At 42.8% G+C, this 18281-nt stretch overlaps 2 protein-coding genes across 2 annotated transcripts in view; both read left to right on the forward strand.

Annotated features, from left to right (window-relative positions):
• LOC309702180 (protein NLRC3-like) overlaps nucleotides 1-12963 on the forward strand; it is a 121838-nt gene extending 108875 nt beyond the window's left edge. Inside the window, exons 9-12 of the mRNA XM_082526664.1 lie at nucleotides 2417-2590; nucleotides 7096-7269; nucleotides 11862-11908; nucleotides 12057-12963. Coding sequence (XP_082382790.1) covers nucleotides 2417-2590; nucleotides 7096-7269; nucleotides 11862-11908; nucleotides 12057-12592 — 931 coding nt within the window. The 3' untranslated portion in view covers nucleotides 12593-12963. The remainder of the gene's footprint in view (nucleotides 1-2416; nucleotides 2591-7095; nucleotides 7270-11861; nucleotides 11909-12056) is intronic.
• The window catches only part of LOC309702172 (NACHT, LRR and PYD domains-containing protein 3-like), a 270070-nt gene that overhangs the window by 21712 nt on the left and 230077 nt on the right, over nucleotides 1-18281 (forward strand). The gene's annotated exons all lie outside the window — the stretch shown is intronic.

Here is an 18281-nt window from a genome sequence, read left to right on the forward strand (position 1 = left end):
GCCCCGAATTAGATTTAAAACCTTACAACTTAACAAAGGAAAAGGGGGTGGGGCTTACCTTCTCTTAGGGAATATTATTGGGCAGCACAATTAAGGCCTATGATATGCTGATGTAATCCTTCATATGACGCTCAATGGAAAGTTATTGAGGAGAGTCTGACCTCCATCCCCATATAAGCTATTATAGCAGACAGAAGCTTGCAAAATGTAATAAAAACTATTGAAAATCCATGGATCAAGTTGACTTTTAAAATTTGGGAAATAGTAATAAAAGAATATAAACTAGAAGAGGATATAGCAGTTCTTAAGTGGTGTGCATATGACACACATTTTGCTCCAAATAAATTGGACACCAGATTCAAAGATTGGACATATAAAGGATTAACAGCTTTATGTATGATAATGGAGGAAGGCAGAATAATTAGTTTTGATAAAATGAAAGATAAATATTCATTAGAAACACAGGATTTTTATAGATGTCTACAGATGAGGCATTTTGTCAATAAAACGATAAAAGCTAAGGCTGAACTGAGTAAACAGCTGATAGACGTATTTAAAAGGGCAGTTCAAATAAAAATAGAGGTATTATAGGTGACCTCTATAAAGGATTAACAAATGTGAAATTACACTCAACCTTGTATATCAAAACAAAATGGGAAATGGAGGGAGGAATAGAGATAAAGGAGGAAGAATGGACAACAATATGGGCATATCAATGGAAATGTAGCAGCTCACAGAGCTGGCGGGAATTTGGGTGGAAATGCCTGATAAGATATTTTATTACACCTCACCAAAAATCTCACTATGAAGGTAACCCTCCCGCTTGCTGGAGAAATTGTGGAAATACAAATGCAAATCACTATCATATTTTCTGGGACTGTCATGTCATTAAAACTTATTGGAAGGGAATACATGCAGCAATACAAGAGACATTTGGAAGATATTTACCTTTGGAAAGTAAAACTCTACGTTTTGGACTTATGCCAGAAGGATGGACAAAGAACGATAAATACTTGTTTAATATTTTACTGGCAGCAGGCAAAAAAGCCATCACAAAAAAATGGCTTTCTTCAGAGAGCCCAGCTATGAACACGTGGATGAACATCACACTGGACATTTACAGAATGGAGAAAATGACAGCAGATGTGAACTACAAGAGGGACCTGTTTGTATCACGATGGAAGAAATGGATGGACTACATTAGAAAACGCAGGCCAGTTTTTGCTTTTGCATTTTGACTTTGTTAACTACTAGAAGACTAGAGGAAAAATTAGTTACATTAATGGAAACAAAAACACACTCCCTACATTTATTTATTTATTTTTCCTTTTTCTTTTTCCTTATGTATTTTTTAGTTGTTTGTTGTTTCCTGTTTTGCTTCTTTTTCTTTTCTTCTTCTTCTTTCATTCTTATTGTATGGATATTTTAGTTGTTTAAATATAGAAAAAAAAGAAAAAAATATATGTACTGAAAGATAGCTGAAGTTGATGGTATTGTATAGTGATTCTAAAATGTCAATAAAAATAAAGAAGCGGGAATGAAATGAGTCCAAGTCTTCTGCTGATTCAGCATCACATTCATCTTTGCTCCTTGTTCTGCATCCCCACCATGGACTTCATTCCTTTCCAAGCCAGCCTTGAGTGTCCTTTATTCAGCTCATCCTCTGCTTTACTTTTACACCTGATTTTAGCTGCTTTTCTTCTCTCCCTCATAACAAGACAGCTTCTTCTGCCTGAGAACATGTTGGAGTGATTTACTAATCCAGGGCTGATTTTTGGGGAAAATAGTTCCCATTTTCAAAGTAATCCCCATTTTTCCCAGAATGAAATGTAAGTAGAAATAAATGATCTAAGTGAGAACATGAGCCTTTAAAAAGGCTCTTCTGAGGCTGCTGCCAGTGGTCAAAGCCTCCAACAAAGCTCTGTAAGTACATATGTGATCATAGCTTTAGCTTTTAAATGTTTATTCTAGTTAACACAGATCAGGTGGAACAACTCAAATAAAATATCAAAAATATTAAGTGGTCATCGGTACTCAGTTTGTTCAATACTGAATACAATGGAGCACAAATTGTCCACGTTTCTGAAATATTTCTGGGTGTAACTGTCACCAAAGTGCAATTTAGACCTGGCCTGTGGTTGTTATCTAAGTGATAATCATCAATTCTACTAAAACAAATACAAAATAAAGAAGTTTGACACATTCTGTTGATATCAAAAGCACACTGAACAATTCAGTGTTGTTTTACTGCTGTTCTCTCTTCACTTCTTCTCCTCTGATTCTCTCCACATGTTGCTCTGCATCAGTGCTCAGTTTCCTGACAAAACAAGATGAAATATTGCTAAATATAATAGTATCTCATTACACTTCAACATACGTGTTTTATTTTTGTAATTGTTTATCTGCTATTTTTCAGACTGAGTCACTGTGACCTGTCAGAGAGAAGCTGTGAAGCTCTGGCCTCAGGTCTCAGCTCTCAGACCTCTAATCTGAGACAGCTGGACCTGAGTAACAGTAACCTGAAGGATTCAGGCGTGAAGCTTCTGTCTGAAGGACTGAAGAGTCCACGCTGTACACTGGAAACTCTCAGGTGAGATCAAGCATTTTTCTTTCATCAACTGACAGAATTAGCAGATTAATAATAAGGCAGTCCTCTAATAAGAGGAGAAGTGGAGGTGCTTTGAAGGGCAACATACTCTTATGTTAACAAGACAGGAAGTAGTTCCTGGGAACTGCTTCCTTTGTTATTGTCTAAGTAGAAACATGATGGTGAAACAGTGATGAGTTTGCAGAGGTGGATCCACAGCACACAACACAACAATGCTGTTGCGAGCTGAAAGCAGACTTCTCACAGATTCTGAGGCTGCAGGTTTCATCACTGTCCAACCAAAATTCACTGAACCAGCAGTAAATGAACGTCCAAAACGACGCTTCATGTTTAAAAAACAGATGATCAGGGGGATTTGTGTTTACATCTTTTTTGTGTGATCTGTTCACCTGCTGTTTCAGCTGTTTGGTGGTTGTTGAGATGGTTTTGTGAACTTTTAGCTGAGATTCTGACGTTTCTGTTGATACCACACATGTCTAATTACTTTGTACAGCATGAATGGCCATAACGAGGTTTTTAACAGTAAGAAAAGTTGTAAAACTTCAGAAAATATAGTTAAAAGTCCAAAACCTTCTACGTCTGGTGGCTTGTGGTAAGGAGCAGATCAAACGAGTAAAGAATTACGTTATAATTATAAATGGCTTCAACAGCACATTCAGGTCTGTGAGACTCATTCAGACACTGAGCCGTGGCTCTGTGCTACATGCACATAGTTCTGCATCTCTGCCATTCAGACACACTTTATATATAGTTTATTTTATGTAGTATTCAATACTGAACTGTACATTTAGTCTTTTTAAAGGCAGCAAGTTTTATTCAGTGTTTTCATAAAAGCCTTATTTTTATCCATTTACTGCTATTAGGAAGAACACGTGAGTTTAAGACCTGGACCAGTTTGAAACCTTTTGTCCTCCACAATGGAAAATGGGTGGAAATAAAAATGGGTCTCACTTTAGCCATCTCCTAATTTTATCAGTTCTGCTCTCAGCGTCTCCTGTATATCTCCTGTATAAATGTTGCACTCAGCTTTGTGGTCTCCAATATCACTGAAATGCAGCCAGATGCTGCTCATTTTGCCTTTTCACTCTTTCCTGACACGCTTGCATTTCAGTACAGCTCCCATTTCTCTGTGTACTGGTCTCTACCACTACCCTTGCTGTCTATGGGACATGTCCTCTTTCACATAATGGTATGATCCCAGTCTGTCTCTGAAAGTGTTTGGCCACATGGTTTGCTCATCAGAATAACATCTCAGCCGTGCTCACATTGATTATCAGCAAGCCTGAAAATTCATCAATATTTGACATATGAAATTATCTCATGGGCTGGATTTGGCCCACGGGCCATATGTTTGACACCCCTGGTTTACACAGTTTGGTATTCAATGTACAAGTGAGCTAGCTCTCAGCTAACTAGCAGACAAGCTAACTGCTGGGACTGCGTCTTTCTAACAAGAGCGTCAGACACTCAGACTGGTTTCCTTTGTGGATGATGATGTGTTCTCACACTGATCCTTCATGCTGATGCTGCCATCCACCCACTGCTCCTGGATTCCTCATCATCATCTCCATCAGCCCTCACAATACTCCACCTTCTTCAGCTTCATGTTCAGGAGCCTGGATGGACAGTAATTCTTTCCATGGGTTATGGTGGGACATTGAGAGCTGAAGTCAAACAGCAGTGAGAATGAAAGACTGATTCATTTCTATTTAGTCTTGTGATGTGCAGCTTTGTTCAGAGCATTAAGGCCCAGCAAAGATCACTGAGGTCATAGAGTCAACAAGACAAAGAAAAACTCTTTCAACAGTCCAGGTTGAGTTGACAACATGAACTGCATTTATCTTCCTCTGACTGACATGTTCTTCCTCCTCTGCACCGAGCCAGCTGCTAAGACTCACAAGCTCATTGACATTTTCTGATGATAAAGAAACTCTCTTCTTCTGCACAATATGAGCAGCAACAGAGAAGAAGCTTTCACAGGTACAGATGTTGCAGCTGTGGCCAAGTACATGTGCTGCATGTTGGAGCAGCACTCTAATGGACAGGCCTCTGTACTGATGGTGGGCTCTGCTCTGTATCCACCACACTGTTCTCAGCTGAGTCTTCCTCCTGTTCACACTCTGATGAAGCACCAACAGGGCCAACTTCTTCTCTGGTGGCTCGGATGTTGTTGCTTCCACAGGTTTCCCTCCAACAACCCTCTGTTCCTGCAGTAAGTTCAGTAAGATCTGGGTAAACACTTGAGCTCCTTGAATCTGGCTCCAGCAGCAGTTTTCACATATACAATGTTGGCATTTTGCTTGCGTGTCTCCAGGTCTGTTCTGAATGTAGACTTGAATTTGACCACGTAGGCGGGGTCATCATCTGAGCTCTGCATCACCTGAGAGAGATGACAAAACACAGAATCACAGAGCATGAAACCAACGTTTCTCCTCCCAGAAGTTCAGTCACAGACCTGCAACAGAAACAAGAAGATTCAAATGATGCAGAGCTTTCATTTACTTATATCCACAAACATGTCCTCTACATATTCATGCTGTATTTACACACACATACAGAGGCTGTTTGTCTCTCACACACCGACAGGACACTGAGAAATACATCATGTTAAATATACCTGCAGGCTTCCAGCTGTGCGCTTTGTCCCTGTCAGCTGTGATCGCCATGGCAACCTTGGTGTTGTGCGCGATGCAGGGACGTGTTCAAAGGCAGACGTCTGGCAGCATCATATTTGATGCACTATCTGTACTGAGTGTGCTGACTGTATTTCAAATGTCCCACTGCTGTGCAACATGAATCGCATGTTCTGCACGTTTCTGTAACTCCCAGGTAACCATGGTTACACAGCCACGCCCAGTAGTCTCCAGAGAGACCAACAGCTGGTTCATGTTGTAACGCCGTGGCTTTCGTAGTCTCTCCTTTTTCCACAGCTCATGTGTTCTTCTTGTGATGCTGCGTCTTGAGGCTCATACATGCCGTCATTTGTTGATCCTAAGAACGTTCCTCAGACCGACTTCTTCAACAACAGATAACTTTAGTTGTATCAACACTGCCTCCTGGAACAGTTTAAAATGAACATGTCAAAGATCTGTACCTGTCTCCATGTTTCTGTCCCCGCCCCTTTCTCTCTGTCCTGGGTCATGTGAGCGCTGCAGTAGTATTAGGCCCACCCTCAATGCTCTCATTGGCTGAGACGCATAATGACGCCCATTTCAAGCCAGCACTGATCAACATCCCTCCTGTGACCCATGGCTTTTATATTCAGAGCCAGTGAGCACTTTCACAATAATCATGATTTTAAGAACTGTGATTAAAATAATTGCTGACGTTAATCAGTTAATGAGTTAACGAGATAATAACAGGTTAAGTTGCCCTAAAAATTAGACTTTGGTGACAAACTGATGTGATCTCCATGTTTCCTTTGTTGGACTGTGGGCGAGTGTCAGAACTGAATGTACTGAGTAACATGTAGAGTTTAAACATGTGTCAGTTCCAGTTTTAGAGCTCTAAAGTGCAGCTATCATGTTAGGAATATGTTAGGAATAGACAGGAACACTGAGCACACTGAGGTCAAATCTTTATTTTACCACTCGCTGCATTCTTGATGTTCATGAATTCAGCAGCTTCATGATTGTCTGCAGCATTAATCTCATATTTCCATTAAAGTGTTGAATTTGACTGTTTGATGTTCTTTATGATCTCTGGCACCAGTTCATCTGTAGGCTGAGCTCAGTCCATCCAGTTAGTGAAATGATGTTTAAAGGTCTCCTTGTTCTGTGAGCGTGCACAGATCCTGAAGCAGAAAGCCTGGGTTACAGAGAAATGATCATCACTGTGATGATGCTCATCATCTCTGACTGGGATTTGAGGTTTTGTCAAAGCAGCAAAGAAAGCCTGGCTATGTTGGACTGGGTGTGGCAGCAGCTCCCAGTTTGAGTTCAGGAGACAGACACCCTCTCTACTTTGAAGATCAGCTTCAAACTTTCCTTTTTGATAAAGCTTATAGTTCGAGCTGGATCAGGTGACCCTGAACCATCCCTTAGTTATGCTGCTATAGGCTCAGGCTGTTGGTGGACTTCCCATGATGCTCTGCTTTCTTCTCCCCTCTTTTCACTCCTGATGCTTTTATATGTCACTACTGCATGTCCTTAACTTTTGTCTCTCTGTTTTGTTCTTGTCTCTCTGAGCTCATCTCTTCTCTTTCCCCTCACCCTGCAACCAGTCATGGTAGATGCTCCTCCTGGAGCCTGTTTTCACTGGGAGGATCTTTGTGTCAAAGAGAGATCTTCTTCCCACCATCACCAAGTGCTGCTCACACTGGTGGCGGTTACCTTACACTGTTAAACAGCTTCAGATGACTGTTGTTGTCTGTTGGGTATTGTCACTTATAAATAAAGTTACATTGAATGGATGTAAATGGATAGATGTTATTGTGACAAAGAGAAAACAACTGTTGACAGATAGATTGTTGTTTTGTGTGTCTGCAGTCTGTCAGGCTGTCTGATCACAGAGGAAGGCTGTACTTCTCTGGCCTCAGCTCTGAGCTCCAACCCCTCCCATCTGAGAGAGCTGGACCTGAGCTACAATCATCCAGGTGACTCAGGAATGAAGCTGCTCTCGGCTGGACTGAAGGATCCAGGCTGGAGACTGGACACTCTCAGGTATGGAGAGAAAATCTGATAGAGGAGGAAGAGCTGGAAACATTTCCTGTGTCTTTCACTCACTTCCTGTTTGTTTCCTGCAGATGACACATGAACAATCACACATGCAGGAATATTTTCAGGGACAGACACACTAGTCTAGCTGGATAGTTCATGGATATTTATGTAGGGGTCTCCAAGGAGTCTGTTTGCAGGAACATTTAGGTCACAGGTGTACCTGATATAGATACCAGTGTACCTAATAAAGTGTCAGCTAACATTTGGAAATGGAAGCTTAAATAATGACAAACTGTACATTCACAGCTGAATTCACAATAAATTTGTTCTCAAGTGCACATTTTTCTGTTATTATTCTCAAACAACAGAATGAGATTGAAATATTGATTCTAACAGGGCCCATAAACAGCATTAGCTTATCAGAGTTTCTATCATGGTCACACAAATCCTTAGCAGAGAAAAGTGGCCTTCTTAGCAATAGCTGCTCAAGTTGTATAAAGAAAGGGAAAACAGTATTAGCATTAGCTGCTAATGGCAGCTTACTTAGCATAAACTCTTTACATCTTTATAATGCAAGGGAAAGGAGTCACTCATGGAAGCCTATTTAGCATTAACGTCTCACATCATTATAACACAAGAGAAAAGTGTATTAGCATAAGCTACTAATGCTTATTCACCTCAAATTAGCTTTAGCTGCTAATGGTAGCCTACTTAACATTAACTCCTCACTAATATAATGCTAATTCACATCAAATTAGCATTAGCTGCTCATATTGTTATAAGGAAAGGTTTTCCACAATAAAGGCATGGTTAAAAAAGGGAGGAAGGAAGCAGTTGCGACCCTCAGTATGTCTTGAAGATGATCATCCGTAAGTCTGGACCTGTACTTGGACTTATTGAAGTTCAAAGTGGAGAAGAGCTTTTGGCACAAGTATGTGCTACCAAAAAGGCACATGGTCCGCTTGAACATTCGGGAAAGCCGAGGGAAACTAGGGCTCAATTCTCTCAAAAATTGTCCAAGCTTGTCTGCTTTTCCACTCACCTCCCTGAACTTTGCTTTGAGTTCAGAGTTGCACTGCAGCTCAATGAGCTCCATTTGAAGCACAGAAGGGGCATCTTGCACATCAAAGGAGAAGGGGTCCGCAAAAATGTGAAAGGTGGCTCTGTGTGTCTTGAAGTCAGCAAGTCTGTGATCAAATTCCTCCTGTAGCCTCAAAATGACATCAAGATACTCGTCAGCACTGAATGGTGTGCCTGCAGCCACGAGTGCCTTGCATGCTGGGAAATGGCAAAGGTTTGTCTGAGAGAGCTGAGCTTTCCAGAGCGCCAGTTTTGTGGAGAATGCTCTCACGTTGTCATAGGCAGCACTGACAAGTTGCCCCTGGCCTTGTAACGTCTTGTTCAGTACATTAAGCTCATGTGTCATATCAACAAGAAAAGCTGAGTCCATGAGCCATTTGGGATCAGTTAGCACAGGAACACTAACTCCATCCTTCTCCATGAAGGCTTCACTTCTGCTCTCAACTCAAAAAGTCTCTTTAATACATTTCCCCTGCTGAGCCAACGTACCTCAGTGAAGTCGAGCACATCCCCATATTCTGACTCCATTTCCTCTAAAAAAGCACAGAACCTTCGGTGCTTTAAGCCCCTGGATCTGATTTGGTTGATGCATTTCACAACAATAGACATCACATTGTCAAACTTCAGGCATTTGCTGCAAAGGACCTGCTGATGGATGATGCAGTGCAGAGCAATGGCCTCCTCCACGCCTTCCTCTTCCAGTTTGTTTTGTGCCACCAGTCCATGTTTCCTCCCTGTCATTGATGGCGCTCCATCTGTTGTTATTCCAACAAACCTCTTCCATGGCAAACCAACATTCTCAATGGCATCACACAGCTTGTAAATATCTGCTGAGCGGTGGTCTGGCCATGCATTGGAATTACTGTGAGCAGCTCCTCCATCACTTCAAAACTGTCATCAACACCACGGACATACATTGGGAGCTGGGCAGTGTCGGTGATGTCTGTGGTCTCATCAAGAGCGACTGAGTATACACTGGAACATTTGGCTTTCTCACACAGTTGGTCATAAATGTCACTTGACAGGTCAGAAATGCGATCTGCTGCGGTGTTGGCAGAAAGGCTGATGTTGCTAAACTGACCTTTCTTTCCCGGACAGACTATATTTGCAGCCTGCAATATGCACTTTTAGACAAATGCACCTTCTGTGAATGGCTTCCCTGCTTTAGCAATCATCTCACTAACCACGTGGCTCCGACTGCTGCATTATTCTCTTTGGTTGCTTTCTTGGAGAAATCTTGCTGCCTCAGTAGATCTGTTTTAAGACTGGCAACCCGGTTCGCTCTCTCGTCTCCCTGGTATTTTGCATCCAGCTCAGCATGTCTAGTTGTGTAATGACGTTTCAAATTGTATTCCTTGTGCAGCGCAACTTTCTCTGTGCAAATAAGACAGGTCGGGGTGCCCCTGTGCTCAACAAAGAAATATTGCATTTCCCACTTTTCCTGAAATTGTCGGTGCTCATCACCAACCTTTCTCTTCACCGCAGGCTTTGAAAAAGACATGTTTGGGGCTATGTGACATTTATAATTCTACTTGGTGTCACTGTCGCATTGAAGGTTCAATCAAGCGTTTAGCCGACGGACGGGGAACGTCTCAACGCGTAGAGAACGTCATTTCTGCTTCTTTTTCTTGCAACCGTAGCACGGCGATCGGCAGATAAAAAGCCGGTAGCAGTCTCCTTTGTTTTTACGCTCGATGTTCATGTCTTTCATGACGACACGAACACCGTGGCGTTTGCAGATGGTAGAAAGTGCAGGGATAGCGAGCGCAAAAAAGGCGACTGCTCACGGCGCCGGGCTGTTGTTACAGGAGAAAGAAGCGGAAATGACACCGTGACATATAACAAATAACATCAGCTGTTTCTGATGTTAGTTGTTTTGACTGCTTTTACATTATATTGAAATATATGTAATGTTCATGTTTGCTGCAATGCAAACGCAGTGATGCAAATAAAAACATCGAGCCACAAATTACGGTGCGACCCTATAATTAGTCCGGGTTACCGGGGACTGTTGTTGCCGATGAACAGGTGTCGCTATGTGACTGCAGACTAAATTGGGCTGCATTGAGTTCATGACTTTTCTTTTATCCCGCCGCCTACGCATCACTGTGAGAGTTAATATGAGATCTCTCTCTGTGGAAAAATAACTTTAAATCCCACTGACGTGTGTATAAATCTATATACGTATAATGTCCCGCTGGGCAGCAACTTAAAAAAACAACTTTTTTTGAAGTGTTGTGAACGCAGCGCGCTGGGGCGAATGTCGGCGTTTGCCCAATAGAAAGGAGGAAGCCAGCCAGGCACAGGAAAGAAAGAAACACTCCAGGGCAACGCTGCTGGAACTTTGACTCATTGAGAAATGTTTCCCTGCTTGCATCAAGCCCGGCTGGTGTCCCCTGAGATCCATATCCCACCCTGATTGGTGGGTTAATTCAGCTCCGCCCACAACACTGTAAAGTGTCATACATTATCAAACTAACATTACATTTTCATATTAAGGTGGGGCCAAAAACTATCGTCCTGCGGGCCGCAATTGGCCCGCGGGCCGCGAGTTTGAGACCCCTGGTGTAGGAGGACACCTACTCTGTGTCTGGTTAAGTATAAGAGCCCTTTGTTAGGGGGACCGCTGGACTCTTAGCACCAGCTTTGGGGTCACAGGGTCACATCTGGAACACACACACACACACACACACACACACACACACACACACACACACACACACACACACACACACACAGACACAGACACAGACACACACACACACACACACACACACACACACTATGCACAGACTGGTACTCTTTGTTCATACCTGTGTAAGACGTCATAATGAACTTGTGCATATTCATGTAAGCTCAATAAAGAGCAGTGTTACGAGGGAGCAGACGAGAGCGACTGAGGTCAAGTGAAGGAACGGCGCTGTCACAGTTCTCTCCCTCATCAATTGTCTGGTTCCAGCGGTGGGTCTGTGCTAGACGACCCATCACCAGCTTTTTCCACTGGTTACCAGTACGTGGTAGAATCCACTTCCAGATCTGGTTGTCTTTAAATCTGTGAATGGATTGGCTCCATCTTATCTCTCTTTAACAAAAGAATCCAAGTGGAGCCCTCAGGTCTGCAGATAAGCAGCTTCTGACCAGAACTAGACGTAAAAACAGAGGTGAGCTTTATCGATGGCTGCAGCCAAACTCTGGAACAGTCGCCCTTCACATCAGGTCGTCACCAACACTGGACATTTTTAAAAGCCGGTTGGAAACACATTTGTACTCTGTAGCTTTCAATCCTGACCAGTCTTTATAGTCATTACTGTGTATGTTTCCTATTTTCTCTCTACTCTGTGCAGCACTTTGGCTCAAGCTGTTTTTAAATGTGCTGATAAATAAATGTAGATTTCTTTGAATAAAACAGTGGAGCCGAGCTTTGAGCTCAGTGTGTAACAGTGTGTGTGTGAGAGCCATGTAATGTCCATGTGTGCATGCTGACTGTGCTGCTCTGACCCCCCTCCTCCTTTCAGGGTGGAGCCTGCTGGAGTCCGATGGTTGAGACCAGGTCTGAGGAAGTGTAAGTGTGTTTTTAATGGGATTCATGAAAACAAAGCAGCACACATTCAACCATCTTCATCATGTCAGGAGTCATCATCAAAGTGTCAATCAATGAACAGATGATGGATCAATAACTGCAGCTGGATTGTGTTTGTTCTCTCCATCAGATTCCTGTCAACTCACAATCGACACAAACACAGTGAACACAAAGCTCCAACTGTCTGACAACAACAGGAAGGTGACACATGTGGAGGAGGTTCAGTCATATCCTGATCATCCAGACAGATTTGATGATGTTTATCAGCTGCTGTGTAGAAATGGTCTGACTGGTCGCTGTTACTGGGAGGTCGAGTGGAGAGGAGGCGTTTATATATCAGTGAGTTACAGAAGCATCAGAAGGAAAGGAGGCAGTGATGACTGTTGGTTTGGAGACAATGATCAGTCCTGGAGTCTGAGCTGCTCTGATGATGGTCCTTATTATGTCTGTCACAATAACAGATCAACATCCATCTCCTCCTCCTCCTCCTCCTCCTCTGTCTCTAACAGAGCAGCAGTGTATGTGGACTGTCCTGCTGGCACTCTGTCCTTCTACAGAGTCTCCTCTGACACTCTGATCCACCTCCACACCTTCAACACCACATTCACTCAAACTCTTTATCCTGGTTTATGGGTCGGTCGTGGTGACTCAGTGTCCCTGTGCTGAGTGGAGTGTAAAGAGTGTCTCCTGTTACAGAAACACTCTGACTGTTGAACAGATAGTTCAGTCTGTACATGTCTGTCTCTTTCACTCACAAACACGTTTTCAGATTCATGGATTCAATCAGTTGATGTTTGAAACTCTTCTAAATGATTCCTTGTAAACTTCTTCAGTCACAAACAAACAGGAAGTGATGTCACATGTGTTCCTGTCCACACAGCAGAATGAGTCTATTGCTGACAGTGATGTACAAACAGAGTGAGCATTTCTGAGGCCCAAAATAAACTGAGTAGTTCACTGAATGAACAATGGACTGTGAGCTCAGTTCCTTCATCATTAGTATGGATTATATATGTATATGTATTATATTAGTATCATATATATCAGGTGCTGCTGCTTTCAGTCATTGTGCAAATGTGCTGTTTGTAAGCTTGTAAAGCTGCAGTCAGCTGAGACTGAAGAAGTCACCTGATCAGTGAGCAAACGTTTCTGAAAACGTCCAGATGAACAGAATCAACCTTTTGGGATCAGCCAGCAATGCAGCATCATTGTTGTTCAGCTTCAGAGGTTTGCAGGAATGAACTGATGACCAGAAACAGCTGCAAAGTCCAAGAAAATACCAGCTGGAGTTCAGCTGCATTTGAAGAAGTCAAAGAAAAGTAAGGATGGCAAAGGGCGACGTTTTCTTCCAAAGAGCTGCAAACATGGTCGACGCCTCATTAGAAGAATCATCTGGACATTTGTGAGGAACTCTAACCAAGAAAGCAACGTCACACAGATCCAACAGACAGTTTCCATGACTGCAAGTGTTGAGTGGAAAAATGCTACATTGCATTATTGCATCCTCTCACCACAGGAGGCGCTGTTGGCACCACTGATTGCTGATCAGCTGTTCTCTGATGATCTGATTGATACTGTGAATAACGGGACTCACTGAACTCTGTGACACAGTGAAGATTACAGAGTTTAACTTCACCCTTTAAGACTGACCACAGAACCAAGTCCGCCAGAGCTTTTGTTATATTTTTACATGCTGTGGAGCCATTTGTGGGAGCATTTCAAGTTGCTATACATCAATACAACTGTTTTAGCCCTAATTTTAATAATATGTATGCATTAAGTCCATAGTAACTACATAAACTGCAAAAACAACCTCTGCTCATCCATCTCTGTGTGTATCAGGATACATTTGGTTCATAATACACAGAAAAATCAGAGTTATTACCTGTAATAAATGTGAAAGATTCCTGCAGTGATAACCAGGCAGGACTGAAACACATCCAAGCTGTCACCACGGTAACAGCAGCGCCCATCCACAGGTGAGGGGAGGAGCAAAAAGAGGGACTTTGACCATTTTATACTAAAAACACTCAACTAATGTTTCTAATATGAAACAAATAAGCCCACATTAATGTGAGCGTTTATTAAATAATAATAATGATGATTTCCTCCTGATCTCATTTCCACAGCAGAGAAAACTGTGGTGTATATTGAAGTGGAGGGTGTGGTCTGTGGCTCAGGTGTAGAGTGAGGGTGGGGTGCACCACAGCAGCATGCTGGGACTGCTGAGGGTGGAGGAGGGAGTGATGATGACATCAGAGCTGCAGCACAGAGACCAGTGAACACACAGTCTGTTCATCTTTGCATAGATACAATATACAGCACAATATTGAATGACAGACACGCTGTGGGAGCTTCCACAGATACACTGACGTCAGCATCCAGAGTCCTCCTGCTGCTCCCCCCTCAGAGCCCCGTGATCAGCACCAACACATTCAGTTAGATGACAGAGTCCAGCTGCAGCTAGAATCAGCTCCCCTCTGTGAACAACAGCACAGCGTCAGTGTTTCACACTCAGTGAAAGGAGGAAACAGCAGAAGAACACCATGTGTGCTACGTTTCCCAGGACACACTACAAACTGCACAAATACAGAGCAGCACGTGGAAGGACCTGGAGCTGCATTTACAGAGCTGCAGACAGCGTGATGTCCTGTATGGACAGGTGGAAGGAAGCAAGTCCTCAGCTGGAACACTCGTGTTTGTCCACAGACAGGAAACACAGCAGGAAACTTCCTCACAGAAGTGCAGCTCATGGATAACACACTTCCTGTCAGTCAGAATGAGGCTGCAGCCAAACACAGAAAGGTGTTTTTGTCCAGATGAGCCCAGAGAAGAAACACGAGTGTTCACAGACATCAGAAGCTCAGAGAGGTGAAACATGAGGTTGGAGTCCTCGTCAGCATCCAGAAGAGCTGCTGTGAAACCCTGAGTACTCATGACAGACTCTGATGGCACAAACACATCATGATTCAAACAGAAAGACAAACATGGAGCTCCTGATCCTCCTGCATGAGAACAAGCTGACATGAGCGCTGTGTCTGAGAGTGTCTCCCTGTCACAGTGACAATAACACAGCTGCTGCTCACAGTCATTAAACTGACCTGAGGTCAGCTGTGCTCCTTACATATGAACCATGTGACCTCACATCAGTGCTGTGGATGACTGTAGTCATAGAAGAGTAGAGCTGTAGCAGGTGGTGTGAGGAGGAGGTGGTGTATTCTAGTTAACGCAGTACTGAAACACTCCAGCAGAGGGCGCTGTTAAGTCCTTATTGTAACACAGTTACTGTGTGCAGTTAGACTTCATACATAATCTGCACTTATTTCCATCAGACATGCTGTCAGTAAATGATTGGTTTCTATTGATTCTACTTCCTGTTGACTCGTTTGATGACAGTGAAACAATCACAGCTGATTGTGTGATGATGTAAACTGTCACTGTTACATTCAGTGTGTGTGACATAATGTTAGTGCAGGCTGATAACAGCCTGGTTCTGTTAGAAACACATGAACGTGTCCATAGATCAGTGTGTGTTTAACATGAGAGCTTCAGCCCTGCTGATGTGTTAAATAAAGACATGCAGGAAAACTGATGAGACTCTGAAATAACTCTTTATATTTATAATGTAACTCTGCATCAAAAGAACAACAAAGGATCCCAGACAGGTTTCTGTGAACAAAGACCATTCTGATGTTTCTGTGTTTCTAACACTTTGACATTATTAGTAAACAGACTGCAGTGAGCAGCATTTATAAAGAGCTTCTATATAAAGATATGACAGCTGTTTGACAAGTTTATCACTCTGTGTTTGGACCTGATCAGTCCAGCTGTTTACTTGAAACATGTTCATTTACCTGTTCTGTTATATTCATGTTCTTGTCTCTGTTGAAAACACATTTTAATGTCCCTCAGATTTTTCTCCCAGATGAATAAATATAAAAATGACACAAACTGACTGCAGCTACTTTTTGTCCTTTCTGTCAAAAACCTTCATGTGACTCATGAGAGACACGTTTCAGCTGTTTGTGACAGATCAGAGGCCAACAAGTCATTTATAACACTTTCCATCATTGTTTAAAGTTCTCAGTGTTTCTGTGTTGCTGCGTATAGGATCTCCCAGCATCATCACTGTGCTGTCCAATCATTGTGTGCGAGGTTACCCTTATAGTGCGATGTGTGTTTGCACAAAGAGAAGCATGTGTGTCAAATATAAATAAGCACAGAACAGAAACAGCTGCTCGTTTCTTCTGTTTAGAGTCAAGTTAGTGTTTTGTGTCTTTGTTTGAGGCCTGATGTCGAGCAGAGGTGTGTGTAACTGCACTGGTCTGTTATATGTGTGAAGTGTGTGCTTCTCTTCAGCATCATCTTTGTCACTGCTGATTCCTTTGTGTCATCATGTGTTGAGAAGAGAGAACAGTTATAACGGAGGAGCAAAAGGAAGCCCTGAAATCTGCATCAACAAGGAAGTGTTGGCTCACCAGTGATCCCAGCAGAGCCACTGGTTTGGCTCCAGTTGTTCTAGATTCAATGATGTTGTTGCTACAGATACATGTCAGCATCTTTATTGAATTTAATATGAAGCAGAAATGGTGTCATTAGGAGAAGAAGAGGAGAACAAGTCCGGCGAGGAGGCAGCAGCTCTTAAAGATGAAACAGCAGCTCAGCCCTGAGCTCAGAGAGCTGCACATGAAAAAGCTCCTCAAGCAGATCCTGTCAGAGGTTTGTCATCAACAGGAGGAACTGTTCACATCATAGGATGAAGATGCTGTCAGCTGGATGAAGAAGGTTATTTAATGCAAACGTTCACACTGAAGTCAAATTGTTGTCGTGTTGAACAGATTCATGTACTGATCGTCTCCAGAATGTTAGAAGAGCTTCAATGAATCATTAGAAACAACTTACAGCTGCACAGCTGTGTCAAACACATCTGTGTGTCATTGTGGGATTGTTGTGTTTCTACATGTGACACACGTCTAAAACATGCACACAATCTGAACACAAACAGGGACTCATGTGTTCCCACAGCCAGATGCTGAGAGCCATTTCCTTGTAGTCCTGTGTCTACATACATGAACCATTAGATGTTATTGGAATGATTGTCAGCTCTGATAGTTTCATGTGTGTTTAGCTGGACGCTGTTTGATCCTCGACATGTTTAAAGGTGTCCAGTCCTGAGACACTGGGGCTGGAAACAGCTGTGATGTCATTGGACTGTCACACAGACAGAAGTGCATGAAGTGAGCAGCCGAGGAGCCGCTGATGTTTTGGATTCAACAGCATTTGAAAGGTCGACACAGACACATTTGCACACAGAAAGCTGAATCTGTCATATGCCACAGTGAACTCACTGTTCAGTGTTTTTCAGGAAGCTTCTTAACTGCCTCTGCTGCCAAACAAGCAGCTGATGTCCTTGAGAAGAAGCTGAAGAAGTCTTCAACAACAAATACAGGAAGTGGACTTTCAAATACTAGATTCACTTTAGACTCACAGAGAAATGACTCAGCCAGCTGTGTTTGACTATATGAAAGGTCAGTGTGTGTCTGCACACAGACTGTTGTGTTGGACTGTTATTCAGTTGTCTGCTGAATGTTTTCAAATGTCTGCATCTCAGCTGTGATGAGGCTGGGGGTCATGGGAGGCCACCGTAGCAGCCTCTTCAACATCATGACATCATCATAAATGCTGCTGGACTGTCTGATGGGCTGATGATCATTGTTCTCACAGCATTTTGAGTGGGAACAGTTCAAACTGGGAGTAGTGGGAGTTATTTACTGATTGAAACAAGCTGAATGTTTCTGTGACGATGAAGATCAGCAGCTCAGCTGATCAATGAACTGACATCTATCAGTCGTTTCATGAGATGAAGTCATCAGCAGACATTTGTTCTGACTGTGTGATGAATGTCAGAAGGTCAGGGCTCTGCTTTAGTCACTGCTTGATGATCATTGGCTCATTGTTGAATCCAGGGGCCCAGTCTGACCTCTGACCTTTGCTGCAGGTCTTCTGTGTTATCTCCACTTTCATGTCTGATCTTCTGCTGTATCATCCAAAATAAACATCTGGATCATTTCCAACACTTCAGCAGATCTTTAGTTTGTGCAGTGCAGCACAAAATAACACATATTGTACTATACTGCCCACTTCCTGATCTTATTGGATCTGTGTGTGAGGTTGGTGAAGGAAACACATGTTTACTGAGTGAGTCGCTGCCATTAGGAACTAGTTTTTATATCACAGCCTGGAAATCACACAGGACCATTTCTGCAAGTGAAAAGTCGTCATTGGAGGAAAATGATTGTGTAGTTTGTGCGACTGAAGAATTGTCCCAACTACATGTGCTGCTGACCTTTGTGAG

The sequence above is a fragment of the Aulonocara stuartgranti genome (genome assembly GCF_965226115.1).
Source record: "Aulonocara stuartgranti genome assembly, chromosome: 3".
In the NCBI taxonomy this organism is placed as follows: Eukaryota; Metazoa; Chordata; class Actinopteri; order Cichliformes; family Cichlidae; genus Aulonocara; species Aulonocara stuartgranti.